Below are 19224 nucleotides of genomic sequence, written 5' to 3'. Positions count from 1 at the left end.
TTAGCTTGCTCGAGGCGAATACAAGACACCTAACCCGCATTCTTACAAGTTCAGATGGGTTTGTAGTGATTTTATCTGCTTTTGAATTATAGCGTGAAAGATAGAGAGAATATATATGTAGTGAGCCTATGCCCAGTTTTTAATTAATAAGCGAACGACTACAGGCGCTTTGGGCTCATTTCCCAAATACAATTATAGTTGGAACCGAATGTCATATGAAATCCTAGTAAATTTGAAGCGAATGTCATATGAAATCACGAAATATATAAACCGAATGCCATATGAAATCTTAGGGGATTTGAAACGGATGTCATATGAAATCCTAGAATATTCGTACCGAACGTCATATGGAATCCTAGAATATTCGAACCGAATGTCATATGAAAACCAGAATATTTGAACCGAATGTCATATGAAAACCCTAAAGATATGAACCGAATGTCGTATGAAAACCTAGAATATTTGAACCGAATGTCATATTAAACCTATAATATTCGAACCGAATGACATATTAAACCTAGAATATTTGAACCGAATGTCATATTAAACCTATAATATTCGAACCGAGTGTCATATTAAATGAAACCTAGAATATTCGAACCGAATGTCATATTGAAACCTAGAATATTTGAACCTAATTGCATATTAACGAGCTTTCGTGGAATATGCGTACCAGCAAAACTTTGGTAAAACTACAATACATTATTATCAATACGCAATCAACATAGTCTTTCGGTCAGACAGGACAGACATTCAAAACGCTGTCGAAACTATGTTCTCAACCAGTTATGCTAACGATGAATAGGACTTGTTGCAATCGTATGCAATGTGGGATTGTTAATATACAATTAGCCCGGTCTTTCTTATATTCACTCATACACGTTGATCGGATAATAATGTTATCTTTTGTGACAATAAATAGAAATAAAAAATAATGCTTCTACTGCATTCCAGGATATGTAGTTTCGTGTCGCAAAACCACAAGTTTTAGTTTGAATTTTAGAAAACATTTTTTTGATAAAAATAAAAATTCAATAAAACTTGAAATCACTTATAATGCTGTTCCAGCTGAAATTGCTGAAAACTATTATCTAATCCCTATATATTTAATAACGAATTTGGTTTTGAATGGACGGGGTTGTCTGTCGAATTACTTGAGTATGATGGCATCGGCGGATAAAAATTTTGTATTTAAATCTTCCGCCCAAATTGAGTAGGTTCTTCGAAACGGGGTTCCCGGCCCATCGATGAACCGTGAAAGGGCTCAATGGGATCGCAATAAAATCTTTTTCGACGATGAATTATTTTAAAACAAAAACTCCACTAAATTGGAAAGATTTGGGACCAGTACTGAGACCCAACATCACAGAAATAGAGCCAAGATCGAATCTTATATGTAAAAGGTTTCGGACCTCACAGAAATCAAAACGCCAGCTTCATATACGCATCTTTAATTAGAGCGAAGATAACGAATGAAATCTGAAAAAATTACGTTTTTGGAGGTGGTTAACACTCGAGAATATGATTCTTACAAAGTAACACAGCGACTAGAAATGTGTTTACTGATATTTTCGAGTGAAATTACTGATTTTTTGGCAGAATTTTTATTGGTATCTCAAACAGCATTACATTGTCAGCTAATTCAGCGCAAGGTTGTAATGTTCAGATCGAGTTCACATTTGTAGCGAGTTTGCGTAGAAGTTCACGTAAGAGTTTTGCCTTAGTAAAGCAGACGAGGTAATTAAGCTGCTCCAAATGAAGCTACACATTAAATAATTAATTGTGTACGAATCAAGTTGTGGAGTCAAAATGTCCATACTGTTAGCGTTGGTTGTTTTCTATCCGCTATTGGCAATTTATGGCAAGATCGAGCCAATTCTCCCTCAGTCTAATTTCAAACATCATGTCATTGCAATCCAGCAGTTTGCAGATTATTATCGCTGACGTATTGGTTATCAAGATGTATCTTATGCTGATGCCGCAAAAGTTACGACAAATAGTGACTACGTTGGCTCTTCTTCTTTAGTAACGGTTCCGCAATCGTAGTTTAATATATACTCTGAGTGAGGTGGTGGGGATGGGATGATTTAAACAAACCTGCTATTCCGATACACTTGTGGAGCACGATATAAGCACTGTGTCGGCCACAGCGCTCACTATAAGGGCCCCGTATTAGAACGAGAATCAAAGCCGGTGGAATGTGCGCACATTCACAAATCTCCGCGTATGCAGTTTCTGATTATCTGGCTTTCCATAAATAAATCCGCTCAACTTTGCAACTTTTCGCAAATTATTTCTGATAGCAGAGATATAAGTAGGCGTATACTTGAAGATCCTGATCAATAGGATTTGAATAAAAAAAAAAGTTAAAATATTAAATCTTCGTGCTTCGATTTATGCAAATATTGTTCTCAATTCAGAATAAAATTCACTGAACTGCGTTGTTTCGCTTCCATAATGATCCACGCCTTTTGCAAACTCCCGCTGATACCTAAGTTGTTTGTATTTGTTTGGGAAAGAACGAAAACTTATATTCAACATTTTCTACCCAATTTATTAAAGAATGGATGGAGCGGGGTGTGGCCATAATTAAAGGTATTACTGACAAGATCTTTTAACCTTTGTCAGCCATTAGGCCATCGGGTCCGGTATGTTCGTTTACGTTTAATAGAATACTTGGCGTGTCAATGACGTACCAGCTTTCACAGCATAATGCAAACGGCAACGGCTTAATTGATTCGAAATGTCGAGATATGAAATAAATGTCAAGCGGATTTGCAATATTTAAGGGTTGACATTTCATGAACAATAATCAGACAATTTCGAATATCATGTTTATATGACATTAGCCCTGAACAGCCCTCGTCCATGTTGCCCTTTTCAATAAATTGTCTTTTAATCTTGATTGCAGAATAAAGAATAATTAAAATTGGAACAAAAAGACAAAAAAGATAAGTTTAAAAAGTATCAAACGAGTTTTCCTTTAAAAATTCACTAATGCAGCGCTGCGTTTCTCAAATTTTTTGGCCCCGGAACACATAGGATTTTCATCTCGCTTCACGGAACCCCAAGAAATTAGGTAAAGGTAAAATTGAAGGGTTGATTCCTAAACTAAAAGTTTGCTGTGACAATTAGAAATTTAGGCTGTCGGTAAATGATATTGTACGGTGATCAAAAACATCATGCTTCTCAGACTGACACGAGGCCTTTCCGCCTGTTTAGATTAAGGCCTGTTCGTCTGTTCGTCGCCAGGTAATTAACAAATTTACGACCCACAGTATGGCCGAGATCGCCGTGGCGACCAATTTAGTTGTAATTTCGATCCCTTGTTCCGCGGAATACTCTGAAGAGGACAACACAGTTTGAGAAACGCTCCACTAGTGCATTAGGATGAAATAAAGATGTTTAGTATGACGTACAACTGCGACCGTGGCGTATATTTCACACGCTTACTGTGAACATGGCTGTGTTGAAACATCCGCTATTACATGAAAAGCAACTATTTTATGAAGATAGCATTTCCAATTGTCGTTATGAATGAACCACTAACTACTACGTGTTATGCTTTCCTATGCATTTTATGCTCTATTTATCTATGATCAACACTGAACAGGTATTTATATATGGCCAAACATGATGAAAGGATACAGTTTTTTATATCACACGTGGCCAATCTTTAATCATTACTAATGGAGCATCATATCGTCAAAGCAAGTTTTTGGCTTCAAAGATATTTGTTGTTCAGATTCTGTCCCCGATAAGGAAATCCCATAAACAGTAAATAAACCGTTTGCCTCGATGAAATCTCAAAACGTGTGTTTTGGAAAAAAAATTGTCAAATACGAGAGCAAAACAAATGAGAGTATACTGACCCGGAAATTACTTATTACGACCCGGAAATAGGCGTGTTAATGGTAGTGCTCGCAAAGTCTCCGAGACTGTCAGGACTAGTCAACAAAATTCTATTTAGATCATGTGGGAGTTAAGTAGATGTAGCATTTGTCACCTTTTCTATCACTACTCTTCTCACTTTAAGTTGATGGCACGCGACCTTGCTTTGGGCAAAGATTCTCTTATACGGCAAGTACATATGTATTGACTTACATCATCTTTTGCTTGTTTCGTAAATAAACCAACCCCATACTGCCCCAACCTCAAATCTAACCCCAGAATGGCCCACCCAGGGCTCAGAGCGATTACATTAAAACTAAAAGCGAAAGCGACAAGTATTGAATATGGATTTAAAATAGATTGAAAAATATAGTTTGAGAAAATTTCACTTTTTTTTTGTTACGAACAACACGGTGACCGCTCCGTATATCCCTGTGCTATATACAGTGTATGTTGCTGTTGACCTTCTGTGTTCTTCTGCAACTTTACTTCTAAGTGTGCAAATCTTTACATTGGCCAAATTTTCAAATTTCAAACTAAAATTTTTATTTTAGCAAATTGAGCAGAAGAATATTAAAATTAAACTTGTGAGCGTACTGCATCCACCTCGAACGGAACTCAAGTATTTCGACCGACTTTGGCCCAACAGATAGATCTAAAACTAAATAATACAGAAAAGGGCATCTCGTAATATTGGTGCAATGGTAATAGGTATTCAGTATTCAACATTAACAACAAGTTGGATTCTTGGTAATCCCATGTTCTGAGGAAAATTTTAATAAAAATATCACGTCATGGGTTTTCGAAGTTCCAGCCTATAAAAATCAATCTTACGTAATTTACCACATTTCAGGAAAAAACACAGATTTGACCACGATAAGCTGCGTAATCAGAAAAATATTTATCTTAACTTGGAATTATCACCGCAACTTCCGATAAGACGTACTGATAAGAAATGAAAGTGCACAGTCATATAGGCTTACCATTGTTTATTTTGATTCTTGTCAAGTTTATTTTCTTGTGTGGTAATCTGCGCGGCCACGCTTCTTATCTCACATCAGTGTTGCCCCATATTCACCAGTATTTGTTTTTAATTTTTATGTTCGTGACAAAACTTTCAAAATAATATTTATATCGCTCTAATCTGCGAGATGGAAAGCATGAAATCAAACACCAACCTAGTGGATTAAACATATGACATTCTTATTCTTTTTCCACAGATTTACACGTTTCGGCCTGGATTCCATGCCTGCCACGTCATCCAGGATTCCAGGGAATTTGCTCAGGATTATCTACCAAGTTGAGATACGGGTTTATATACTATCAGGGGAAACTAAGCGCTGGCATAGTGATCAAAATCCCACGCCACCACCTTGACCAGGCTGTGAGGAATTGTATGGGCAGAGCCAGAATATTTTTTGCTTCAGTATTATCTGATTTTTTAGACCATTCAGGCGAACACTTAGTCCTGGTCCTGTGGCAATGGCAAGGGCCTGTCTATGTTGATAGCAAGAATTTGAAAATTCGAGTTCTGATACAACGACCATTACCTTAGCCAGAAAGTAGAAAAACTGAGTTGGACAGAACTAAAGTATTTGTTCTTGTCTTGTTCAGGACAATTTTAGAATATTAGGCTTCTTCAGTAATTGCTAAACGAAATACAAAAAATTAAACGATTATTCAGATAGCACTATAACGTAATGTGACTTCATCTAAGAGGAATGGTTTCAATTTTTCTCTAAACTGCTCAACAAAATGGAGAAATGACGCCTTATGACGTCACCCAAGAAACTTTTTTTACTTTTCCACGGACTGCTTAAAGCAATACCAAAAATACGATCAATATTCTTAACGTTAAACTCTCAGACAGTTCTGTAGTGAAAACGTCAGGGCGTACATTGATTAATTCTTGAATGTTTCGTTAACATTTTCGGATGTCAATCAAGCTGGAGAGATTCAGACAGCAATGTTTATTGATAGGAAATGTGTCGCGGTTTGAAAATGTAAGCACTGGATTATATCACGGCGAATAAGTAGGGCAAAAATCCCTGGACAAACTAAGCAATGATATCGTTTGTCTCAGTAGAGTGGGTGACATGATGGGTGGCTTGATTATTCTCATATCTGATTCAGGATTGTATTAATAGTTTTTTACATATAAAATTTACTTCAAATACATCATGGGCGAGGTGAAAGGCATTTTAACCCGAGAATAGATTCAAAAATGACAATTCAATACAACCCTTTATCACTATAAAACTCAGGTCATTGCATTTACCAAATCCCTAGAAATCGGACACCCACAGCGAAAGATTTAATATAATCCCGAGAAAAGGAATCAAAGCTAGATCTGCGTAATTCTGTCCGTAACTACTATCCGTAGGAGTTGGAATCCAGGATCGAAAGAAGCAATAATATCGTTTGGCTCAGTAAAGTGGGTTAAGGGTAATGGAAGCCTGACAATGCCGTTTTTTGGCATTTTAATGCTTCCACTTCAAACAAGTCAATATACAAACATCCACAGATATCTATCGATAATAAGGAGCTACACACATAAGGAATTATCGTATTTTCTTACATTTCTTCAAAAGGCTGGCTCGGTTAGAAGCCATACTTTTTCTTTATATATATGTACCATTGTTAGTTTATTAAAAGTGCATAGAAACGACAAGATCGGAATATTTCCCGTTTGGCGTTGCCTGACGTTAACTGAAGTAGTTTTGCGGTTCAGGAATGTCAGCAAGGGTTTGCGGAATACCGATAAGTAGGGCTGGCCACAGGTCGAACAAAGGAATGACATGATTTTCGGTGAAGACGATAGACTGGGTTTTGGCTGACGAATATTTGGCATGTATCTAGTCACGAAACTGTCTAGTAACGTTAAATTGAAATTCCCAAATGCGCAGTGTAGGCTGAACATTGCGTTATGTAACTTGTGCGAAAAAGGTTCACTATCTTTTATATGAACTGGACTAGCATCGTATCCTAACGTAAGATCTGTATTTACAGTAAAATATTGCAAAATTGATATTAAATAAATACTCGTCTACAAACATAAATCAGCGCTGACAGTTTCGGAGCTTGTCGTCTGCGTATAGCAATAGTTGTCTCGTAGGAATGCGAATGATGAATAGCGCCTGCTTACGCCATTTTGTTAGAATATGAAGGTGAAATTGGTTGTGCTGGAAAATTTGGGATGACCACGTGACATTAGGAATGGGGGATGTTTTGGCGAACCCGTTTGGTGCTAAAGTTCGGGGGGGGGGGGGGGGGGGGGGGCGTGGGGGGGGGGGGGTTGACACGGCCGATTTGGAGATGTACTTTTAGCGCCGAACAAATCCGTCTTATCAGAAAGTATAAAGATTACAAATCTTTTTTTGTTTTTTTTATAAATATTAGTAATAATTTTATTTTAACCCGTCAAACTTGCGCTAAATATCATGACTCCCGAACGACCTCGCCTGAATGTCTACACCAAAACCCATAATCTGGAATTAGTGCAATACTTCGTCTAATATGACAAAAACAATTCTGAGTAGCGAATTGCATTTATTATTTAGTTTAAAACAGTATCAAATATATGAAATCTGAGAAAGCGTCAGTAACACACAATAACAACTTGATTACATCAGATATAAATGGGGTCAAATGTCAAACGCTTTCGAATACTCTTTTGTTTATTAAATAACTGGCAACGCTCACCTTTCTTGAACCAAGAATTGAATCACCGCTAGATTTATTTTATACTCAAAGGTTTATTCGAATGAATGTTATTTGCTATACCGGGGTGGTCCAAACCCAGGCCCGCAGGCCACGTGTGGCCCGCCGCTCCATTATCTGTGGCCCGCGTCGCATTTGCGGGAGAGTAAACAAAAAATCCCATTTGGTGTAGTTTCACCATAAAAATAACCAGAAAATGCCACAATGCTTGCTTGATATGCCTGCAAGTTGTGTTGGTGACAATCTAAAACGGAATTTTCTCTCTGTGACACTTTCTTCGTTATGAATAGTTTGAAATCTTACACTAAATGTAGATATAGTAAGATTTTTGCAGGTTTTAGTGAGTTTTTAGTGGTTTTTGCATGTTTTAGCTTGATAAATGACAAATAATGATCAAGTGTTTGGACAAAAAAAAATGTTCGTTTTATATTGCACTGTTTACCTTTTATTGGCACTATTGTGGCCCGCGAACAATACAAAAATAATAGTGTGGCCCGCGAGGCCGACAACCGTGGACCACCTTGTGCTATACAAAGAACTCTCAGTAGGCTCTCAAATAAACTTTCTGAAGGATCTGGAAATTCAATGCAAGTTTTTCATCACTAAAACGCCTAGGTCAGGGGTCGGCAACCCACGGTCCGCGACGCATCCCTGAATTATAGTAACAAAACAGCTGTTTTGACAATTATATATTTTACGTTACACAATTCATTATGAAGCGCGTGTAGACTAAATTTTATTATAATCTAACAAGTATAAAAACCACAATTACTCGTTTAATGAGCCTATAATTTAATTATAATTAGACAAACGGCAACAAAACGTAGAAAACTTGATGCTAAGTGCAAAGGGTTCAATGGCGCCAAAAATGCAATGCAATGCGGAAATAAATCTATATTCTATTCGAGAGATGTATCACTGCTCCATTTTTAATATAAAAAGTATCATTCGTTCGGTTTTCAACTTTCTAAAAATATGTGCGGCCCGCCAATGACTTGCAACCAATATTTTGGTCCGCGAGCGAAAAAAGTTTGCCGAACCCTGGCCTAGGTTATTGCATTTATCGTATCCTTAGAAATCGGACACCCGCAATGAAGGATTTAATATTATCCTGAGAGAAGGAATCAAAACTAGATCTGCGTAATTCTAAACTACTATGCGGGGGAGTTTTTAAAGCCTTAATCTTCCATAAAACATTCAATATATGTGAAGATATCATATTTTGCGTTGGGCGATATATCAGATTTCTATAGGAAATTAGGTCATGTTTTTAGACAAGCCCTCTGTACTCCGGTATATTATACTAGCCATGTTTTGATACGAATTCCATATTATTGTTAGTGAAACTTGTCATAATTCTAACAAAGACTATTTGGAGCTAATAAAAGTGTTTGAACCGCTATATCTGCAGGTATTTCCCAAAATGAGTCTTCTTTGCCTCTGAGTGAGGGCGCGTACATTTGCTCTGAGATGAGTCTCCTAAACTTCCGAGGGAGTGTGATCAGCTGTGTTAAGAGATGAGTTTACTTCTGAGCTAGTTCCCATAGCTACACTCACGGATCGTTTTGTTTTCACTCTGAGTTGGCGTGCGCCGTGGTCTCGATTCGAGAAAGTTCAAGGTCCTGTGATAGACATATATCAAACGATATATAGCTACTATACTTAGAGACCATTATTTTTCAGATTCAGGAATTCATCACACCTTGAGTGAGGTAGTGGGCATGTTATTTGGTCCGGAGGTGTGTAGTTCGCAATACAAACATAGCTAAGTCCAACGCTTCATCTGTTAGGCCATCGTGTTCATTAAATTTAAAATAAGCGTCATAGGTGTGAAAACAATTGTCTGAAACACGACCCGTTTGACTCCCCACGTTCGCAGTTTATGCAGAGGAAATCTGATCCATAGATATCAGTGTTGTTGTATTGCGTTACCTGCCGTCGTATCGAGATAACGTCCAGACAAATTTAATAAAAATATAGAATTGCATGTCTGGAATGCGGCAACGTGAACCACTGTTGCAAAACATAGTTTTCACGCTGTCTATATCTAAACAAATCTTTGTACATTAAGGCACTGACATGTGTAGGTCCAGGCCAGTGGTTGGTTCTCAACCTTTTTATGTCGTGGACCACTTTTGTTGCACAAATAATTCTGTTGACCATTGACTTTCCCATGCAAGAGAAAAACTACAAGAAAAACAAACAAATTCTTTTCGCAAAGAAAGGAATTTCCACATTAATAATTAAACAAAAATAACCATTCAAAAACAAAATTTGCATTATCATTTATTTCTTATACAATCAAATTTAACTAATTTATCACTAAATCTAGGAATATTTAATAGATTCGGGTACTATCTGACAATGTTTCTGTGGTCGAGCAGTGAGCCATTGCCTACTGTTTAAGAACTGATGGTCTAGGAGAATTACCGGTTTAGCATGACCTTCTCAATTCATGACAACCAGGAAGAGGAAGTGAATTTGAACCCGAGCATCCACTGATAGGGAAAAAACTGCTGGAATCGGAAGTGGCGGTCGTTTTTCAAACTCGGAGTCGGTTCCAAAATTTTAAATTGAACAAGATTCGGTTGCTCGAATGGTACGAATTTCAGAGTAATTTCAATTTTTTTTACAGATCATTAGACTTAATGGTGCCTTTGCAGGTTACAATTTCCGGGTTCGGAACCTATGCACACCACCTCATTGAGGGCGTAACAATTGTATACAATGCCGAGCAAGAGAAGTTTCGTTTCTTCACAAAATAGCAACTCCTCACACAGTCATTGTGCAGAGACTATCGGAGCGAACTTGTGGACTAATCTGCCAACACCATTGTAAATACTGTATTCTTTATTTCTAAGAATAAACTCATTTATTCTCATAACGTCATCTTAGTTTTTGGGCGTAGACCGGAACTCGTGTGAGATTACTGACCGTAAGCGATTTGTGGCGGCGTTGGCAAGGTTACGTCGGTGAAATAAATTTATAAAACAACAACAATTACTCGGTTGCTACTTTAGCACAAATACACAATATTTCTGAGACATTTCCATTCCCCGCCTTCGCTATGAACAAGACAATGAACAAGCAGCTATTTACAATATATTTATCAACTTTTCGAAAGAATCGGGACCTTTTTGGTTTGCCAATGTTGCCAAGGATTTTTAAAAGAGTGAAATATCTAATTGCCAAGTTAGACTGTAGCAGCTCGCGAACCTGGAAAACTGGGTTTTCTGAGGGTCCAAGAAGCGTTTGAAGCCACAAAAATTTTGGTATGTATGATACAGAAAAGTGTTTTGATTTTTTAAATTTCAAAAGAGCGGTTTGTTATTACACCCTGAGTTAAGTGGCGGGTATGAGTTTGAAACTGAAAGTTTTAACATGCGGTAATAAGAGGTTTTGGTTCAGACTTTTACTGATATCATTATATTACATACCTCTTACCAAATTGTCACAACACGATTGTCTAACAAATATGATGATTGGCATTTATGAAAACCTCTTCATGTTACATAAAATAATCCGAGTCAAAAGTTGAATCTGTGGCATCTGTGGCGCCTTGAAGCACATTCTATGAGCGCTGTAGCTTATCTCAGTTTTAGAAGGTATTCATTGGAGATTGTAAAGAAATATTTTCATGGCCTATGACAAAACAACTGTCCATGACACTACAAAGAGCCGCTGAAATGATATGGAATTATGTTGGTGCATTATGCACACTCACTCAGAAGTAACGGAGACTCATCTCAAAGAGAGGCTACGGGTGATCACTATGGAGAACGTTTAGAATTATGATTGGCCAACACAACATACGAATACCCAGTGATAATGTGGAATATTGTTGCTGTTGTTGGGACAAACACCACTTTATTGCCCCAATTTGTTTCTTTTCGATTCTAAATTTTCAACAATTCTAGACGGAAGTTATTATTGTCGAACCAATGGAGACTGACTCTGTAGCAGCTCCTTTTTAATGGCTACTTGCACAAGGCCTTGTTCAGAGTGAAGACATGAAAAAATGAAACCAGAAAGCGGTGAACTTTAGCTGGATTAGTTAGCGGCATAGTTAATCAGGATTTATGTCGTAATAATAGGATTGAAATACGCAGACCAATGACACCGCAGCATCTGATTTGAACTGATCCGACTTAACATTGTGTCATTCTATATATATCTCAGGGCAGTTTCGACGATTAATTGATAACTCATGGTTAACTCACTTCACAAGAGCATGACGCGGTAAATTAAACATTTCGTGGAATAAATTCGAGATTTGTGGAAAAAAAATTGAAAAAGAAATTTTTGAAAAGTAATCAAAAATTCAGTTTTAAATTAGTCAAATTTTAGTATCGTATAGAATTCCGTACAGAATATCGAATTGAAAAATTTCGAATATGTTCAAAAGTATCTTTATGACAGCGCCCTTTCGCCTGCTATCTACCTTTTACGACCTATTTTTACGAGGCGTAACGACATTTAGCGATCTTGCTACACGCCTCCTTACGTCTCATGTAAATATATAAACAAGCTTGCTGAGATCTCGAAAGAAAAGGAATCAAAAAGACATAAGAAAATTGGGAATTCCAGCAGGTAATGATGCATGATTGCCACCAGGTAAACTCATGTTGGATTGGCAAATTACATCGTTTTGCTAACACCGGTTGTGCTTTATTTAGTATTTCAGCAGGTAGCTAGCCCTAGCAGAAGACTCCGTTTTAAATTCTTGAAGTTTTCACTTGAGTACAATGGATATCCTTCCTATGTTGTCTCCCACAGGCAGGGACGTAGCTAGGGGTATGGGGTAGAGCAGGGGTGGGCAACTTCTCGAGTCGGCGGGCCAGATGTGGGAAAATAGACCCCCCGGTGGCCCGGATTATTACAAAAAATATTTCGGTATCCAATCTTTGTTAAATGCTCGACACTCTCTGTCAACTTTACGTTTCCTGGGATATTCCATGGTTAAATAAAACTTAATATAAAATCTAATTTCTAAAATCTTTTTATATTTAGAATATAACTGATAACAGTAGTGGGGAATGTTTACAACGTTTTCTGCTTTGACCTTACATTGTTTGTTTAACAAGTGTGCCAACGCAATTGTTTGTTCATTGAAGCAATTGTTTATTTCCCCAGCTCGCACTGACAGTGCGGTGAGAGTAAAGCGATCGGCGACTTTCATGAATGATGCGTTGGACCACATTACAGAGTGTGGTTGGATACAGTCAGCGGGCCGGTCAAAATCTGTATGTTGCCCACCCCTGGGGTAGAGGGTCGCGGTCGACCGTACACATTGTAAGATTGGCAGAGTCCTCACATAAAACGCGTGTTAAGTAGAAAAACAACAAATGACTTTTAATACCTGAGCATCAGCATAAAAAATGGGGCGTTGACACAGAATAAGATTATATATGTCACATAAAAACATCCGAAATAGTTTCAACTTGTTGACTTATCGTGAACCCTAAATATTTACCAGGATTAATTGATAAATATAAACAGTGAAACATGAAACAAAAATAAATGGAATTAAGGTCCACACTGTCAAAATAAATGTAATTTAACATGAATTAAACAGTAATTTAACACGGATAATACTGTGATTTTAGATTCCTATTCAAAAAAGCGAGTAAAATTATCAAAATTTTGCAGTAAATTGATGTCAATATTTTTCAATTTACAGATGAACTGACTGTAAAATTTTGACAGTGTTGAAACATGACAGTTACGCTCATTACCAGATAACATCGTTTACCCTGACACGAAAGTTCACCTTGGCACTATTTTCTCTTCACAACTTTATTTACATCTCTATGCTGTAATAATGTAAGTCGACAGGAATTCTTGCACGTGATATGATGTCATGGTTATGGTTATTAGTTTGGTTGCGCAAGATTAACTCCCTATTTTCCTCCTTGTGTTTATGTTAGTGGATCCGTATAATACAAGGATGTTGTATCAGGAATGAACCATATTATGCAATTCAAGAGTCCTGCTGCAAAATCAGACTTTACTCAGACAAAACGTTACAGAAATACATTTGTGTTGTGAGGTAGGACTATTGAATTGCATATCATAGTTATGTTAGTCGTTGTCTGATATTCTATGTTTTTATGTGCAAATACGAGTAACAAGCTTTCTATGACAAGCATATGCTTAGCCAATGGTTGTATGTAATTCCATATTGGTATTTTATCACCAATCTTTATGTGATATCATGCGATAATGTCTTTATATCTGCAAAAGGCATCGTTTGGCATTACAGGCACATGCATACAAACATAGAGGGATCTTTTAAGAAGTCTTCTGTTGATGAGTGAGACCTCTAGATGGGTCGTCTTCACCCCTTTTCTTAGGTTGCGCTTTACGCTATAGTGTTCCAAACCTTTCACTATTTGCGTGTATCAGTAACGAGCATATCATATGAGCAATTGATCTCGGTGGAGCGGAAGCAATGAAACTAGGACGAAAGGGCAATTTTTTGTAAAGAGAAATGTGAAATCAACTCTGCGCCTAACATTGAGGCCACCTCCAGTCGCTCTGTGACCCTCGGTTGTGAACCTCTGTGCAATAGTTCATTTATTTTTTATTTTCTCATTGTATTGATTGTATAAGCTATAACAATATATCGAAGCAGATTGAATACTGACAAAAATGATGCGCGGCGGTGTGGCTCAACGGGCTAAGCGTTAGGAATACGCTCGCCACCGCACCTCTAATTACTCTGCATGGGTTCGCAGGTACGAATCTCATGCAGGGATGGTTATGTGCGAGAGGATTGCTGGACTCCTCGCCGTCGTTGGGTGGTTCACGTAACCGCTGGTCGGTTACGGCTTCCTCCACCACCAAGTCCATGCTTCCGAAAACAAACAATATAACTAATCCCATACCCGACTTGGAATGGTAACCGGACGAGAGGCCGTGGTTCGCCATATGGATAAGCCGTCTTATCGGCTTTCCTCTCCCCCGGGATAAATATGTAAATCCTATCCTATCCTAAATTGTAGTTTGAGAAGGTGGCAAACCTGATCGGTATTTTATCATTGTATTTAAACGATATAACACAGACTCTGGGATTTGAATGGAAACTTGCGAACCCCTGGTCTGTACTGGCGGACCTCTGAGGTGGCGCAACTCCGGTTGCAAAACACTGGTATGCGAGACAGTCACTAACACTCTTTTTATGAGACGTTTTCGCGCCTTCACGTCGCACATGACACTAACCATGTCTCGGTTTATGAGAATTTTGTGCCTATTAATTATGTGATGGTGCGCCTGGTTTGAATCGCTTCACCCCATAGCGGGAATCACCACTATGTCGTCTCATCGGATATACATGTCGCTATGACGTCATATTAATGTCTTGTTATTACTAAAGAGGTATCGAAAATCCCACGCTTTGTGTTTTCTCAGAAAAAAAAACTGCAGAATGTAGTTTTTTCACACAACCTCAAAATTCTTTCCGGGACAAAATCGACATGTTTACGTACTTATTCCATCTCCAACAACAAGACACACTGATTCTTTTATGCTGAATATGAATTCCAAATATATATCTGTCAGATTTGATGCCACGAAACGTCTGCGTCTGAGTTTTGACCACACTGACTTACACGACGCCCGAATGAAATAACACGATCGGTCATAATCTCGTCATTCCAAATCCCAAAGAGTGTTTGAAAAGTATTTAATAAAAGTTATGACTTCAACCACAATATTTGGACGGAGAAACGAAAACAGGGTATTGTTATGTAAATGTCAATGACTAATAAAGTGTTTGACAATGACACGACCTGTGCCTCTTAGAAAAAACAGAAATAGCTTTCACAAAATTTCGCGACAAAAATTCTTTTCAGATCAGATCTGCATACTTAAGTGGTTATTTCACCTTGAAAAACAACAAGACATAGAATTCCTCGCCACGCTAATACCTTGTATATGTATTTACATGTAAATACTGGACGATAATCGCAATATTTCTCACGTAATTCATTGCGGATTGAAACAACAAAATACAGTAATTCTTGCGTCTGTTATTGCAAGGTGACAATTGAATATTGTCATTTGTAATGGAGTTAGAAAAAGATTAGTCGAAACTGGTATAAAGGAAGGCTAATTATAAAAAATGGTGCGAATTTGATAGTGCCGACATTCATGCTTTCATCCTTGTTTATATCGTTCACAAACTGCCTTCATACATCAGTGGTTCCACAATTTAATATGGCCCGGCAAACTAGTTCAACACTTTAAGTTTTTCCTTTTTCTGCGGTCTAGATACCGCCAATTGTTATGTCATCATCACAGTTTAATCACGTGTATATTCGTAACAATTATACCAATATCATAAGGATATGTACCGGTACCGGTATTGGTCCATTTCCGGGAACTTGCTTTCATGGCCCGCGAATATCCTCCTGTTCTAATTTTAACCTCCGGTCAACCAACTTTGGAAACCACCGCTCTATATTGAATATGAATAACAGCAATATATCAATTATAAGCTTTAATTAAAACTATCGAACTAATGAAAATTCTCAAAACAGTCGGCCATTTGGAGTTTCTTGAATGTATTCTATGCTCGATAAAAAACCGTGTTATATTTCTTAGATAATAGTATAAATCCGAGTTTAGATCATTTGATCGGAAAATCACAATCATTCGAATTCCAGAGAGTATCCAAGGAGATTTTGACTTCAATATGAACTGTGCTTCTTAGAAAAGCAACAACAGATCAATTCAAGTCGCGACAAAAAATTCTTTCCAGATCAGAACCACATATTTACGTGTTTTAAATCATCTTAAAAACTGCAAAATACAGAATTTCTCGCCACGCGAATGGCCTGTACTTGTATTTATATATAAATACTAGACGATAATCTCAACATTTCATCCGCAAATCTTCTATGTAATACGTGAAAGCTTGGATCGGCTTAGGCACCTGAGTAAGCTTATAACGGTTTCTTGCGATCATTGTGAACTCCTATCAGAAGTCATATGTACACCATAAACGATTTAAGTCAGTTCCTAAATTTTTTCGATAAACTTTTTTCTTTGCCAATTTCGAAACTTATTACTCCTCCCTCCCTCGGCGTAAAAACTCAGTTTCCACATATTTATTGCGAGATAGCTTGGAACCGCTAAAACAAATGAGAGATTTTATAGCGAATTCATTTATTAATTTAAAAACCACACTTGTAAACTTATCCACAGTCATAAAACCACCGAATAAGGAGCCTAAACCATTTTTTTTATCGCAGGCGCCCCTTCTCCTATAGTGAAACTCTTGATTTCTCTCTCAAATCTATAAAACCCTAAGAAAGTCCATGGCGAAGTCTAACCGTGAGAACTTACGCCAACAGTCATAAAGACCGAATAACAACAGCTTAAGGGTGTTAAGAAAAAGTAATAGTTATTTGACAAAGTTTGTTTCCGACCTTTTTAGCTCTCAGGAATTCTCCATTTTTAATTTGTATGCAATAAGGAGTTTTAAACTATTAAATTAAATTGAACTATCCATCTACCCAATGAAGTTTTTTGGCAAATTATAGCCTTAAATACCTACACCAACAGTCATAAATACCGGTTAACAGATTAGGCCATGGCTACTCAACAGGCGGAACGCGGTCCGAATCCGGACCTTTCGAGTAATTCTTTATTTCGGATCATTAGCCTCACTTTTAAAGTTTCATTTTATAAAATGACTTTTATTGTTTTGAATATATATGAAAAGAACTATAACACCATAATATACAATCTCGATTAGCTGATATAATCATTAGCCGGTCGAGGACGTGCGCGTTTAAGGATGTCGAAATATAATTTCTGGAAACACTGGACCCAAATAATTGGGAAGTTTTGAATGCGGATCTTCGGTAAAAACAGTTGAGTAGCCCTGGATTAGGCTATCAAGCGACAGTACTTTTCAGTGAAGGTCATATCGAAAAACTTGCATCGCAGAAATACACTCACACAACATCACTTTTTTTTTACATTGACAACATCGATCTTTTAAGTTGTGTTTGACATATGCATTGACCTCACATTACATTGTATCGAAAATTACGCCGCAAAAATTATCTCACTGGCTCAAAAACCGTGCCAGGCAACCGCATTGCGTGCATATGTCAATTATGTCGTTACATTCAATTAAACCCGCGGGCTGGATCCGGCCCTCCAAAGTGTTTCATACGGCCCACTTGTGCCTGCTGAAATTACGACTATAGTTTTCATGGATATAAATTTATGTTGTAAATATCGATGAAAATAACGTCATAATGACGTCATCTACCTATTATTAATATTATATACCCGTTAGTTTGGCCGGGTATTCTATTGTCTGTAACTGACCCCTCAAAAAAGAAAAATTGCCCACCCCTGATCTAAACCCTCGCCGCCATTCCTAATCCATCAAAACATTTGAGAGGGCACGTAAGGATTTAAACGGCTTTAAAGAGTAGCTTGCCTGTAATCGAAATCTACCGAAAAATTTAGAAAATAATAATTTTTGAAGGTGCTCCTCTGCACACCAATACTATTATCATACCAATTCACTATGTATAAGCCATACTACTATTTAGCAATCGCTCACTAAATTTTTAACTCCCTGATTTCCATCCTCAACTAACAAAAGCGCGAAAATATCAAACAGGGTGAAATAAAAGCCAAACCTCGACTTTATGTTTCGCCAGCAGAGGTCTGATTCCTTTCGGCACTGGGAACTTAACCCCTTGCTCATTTGTCACTGTCTCTGCTACCTTGGGAACGTCATCCAGAGATTTAGGAGTCTTCACCTGTGGTAGGTAAAGGGTTAAATTTTGAAATAGCAAAGTAGATGAGACTTTTTGGGTTTTAGCTATGCTGTCAATTGATTAATTTTGTTAGTACGATCGCCTAATAGGTAAAACATTAGACTTAACCATGTTGGGATCACCTGCTAAACATCTTCGTTGTGTTTGAGATATTTAAAAAACGAGCACATGTGGACCACCATAGAAGTTATATAAATAACATTGAGTTATGTACGATTAAATCTTCGCTGAGTTTTGTTGGATCAGAACAATAGATTGTTACGTATCGAATACTCGAACACAGGCCGAATTAGAAGAAAGTTACTTTGGTTTTGGGAATAAATGGTACATATAGACCATTATAGATTATACAATATACTAAATTTATTTTCGAGCTCTCGTGGGCTTGTGATGAGCTGAAACAAATAATTCATCTATCAATTAAAACTCAGACCGACAAAGAAAACACTTTTAAATAACAGCGTGGCACTATATAACACTGATACACAGACGATAACACACAGAGAGCATAACTGTTTCATTAGTACGATTATTTGGAACAAGAAAATTTATAAAAATAAATAAAAAAATCAGATAAAGTGACTTCGAAAACGTGGGGAAATGAAAAATGAGGAAGAAATCATTATTTGGTTATGAAAGGATCGTCATCAGCTTAGGGGTCATCTTTTGAAACGAGAAAACACACACCATAAAGCATTTTTAGAATACTAGTTTATATTAAATTATAGGTCCTTTCGTAATAATGTTTTTTTAATTGTGAAAGAGCCTTCATGTGAACATCCTGTATGAATTTAGTTTGCGTTTAAAC

General features: G+C 37.3%; 1 protein-coding gene across 8 annotated transcripts in view; it reads right to left on the bottom strand.

Annotated features, from left to right (window-relative positions):
- LOC120325661 (otoferlin-like) overlaps positions 1 to 19224 on the bottom strand; it is a 166990-nt gene that overhangs the window by 96718 nt on the left and 51048 nt on the right. For all 8 annotated transcript variants that reach the window (XM_078112211.1, XM_078112210.1, XM_078112212.1 and 5 more), the window contains one exon: positions 18276 to 18398. In XM_078112211.1, the coding sequence (XP_077968337.1) occupies positions 18276 to 18398 (123 nt within the window). The remainder of the gene's footprint in view (positions 1 to 18275; positions 18399 to 19224) is intronic.

The sequence above is a fragment of the Styela clava genome, chromosome 4 (assembly GCF_964204865.1).
Source record: "Styela clava chromosome 4, kaStyClav1.hap1.2, whole genome shotgun sequence".
In the NCBI taxonomy this organism is placed as follows: domain Eukaryota; kingdom Metazoa; phylum Chordata; class Ascidiacea; order Stolidobranchia; family Styelidae; genus Styela; species Styela clava.
The sequence above is the reverse complement of the archived record's forward strand: the minus strand, read 5'-3'. Positions and strand labels throughout refer to the sequence as shown.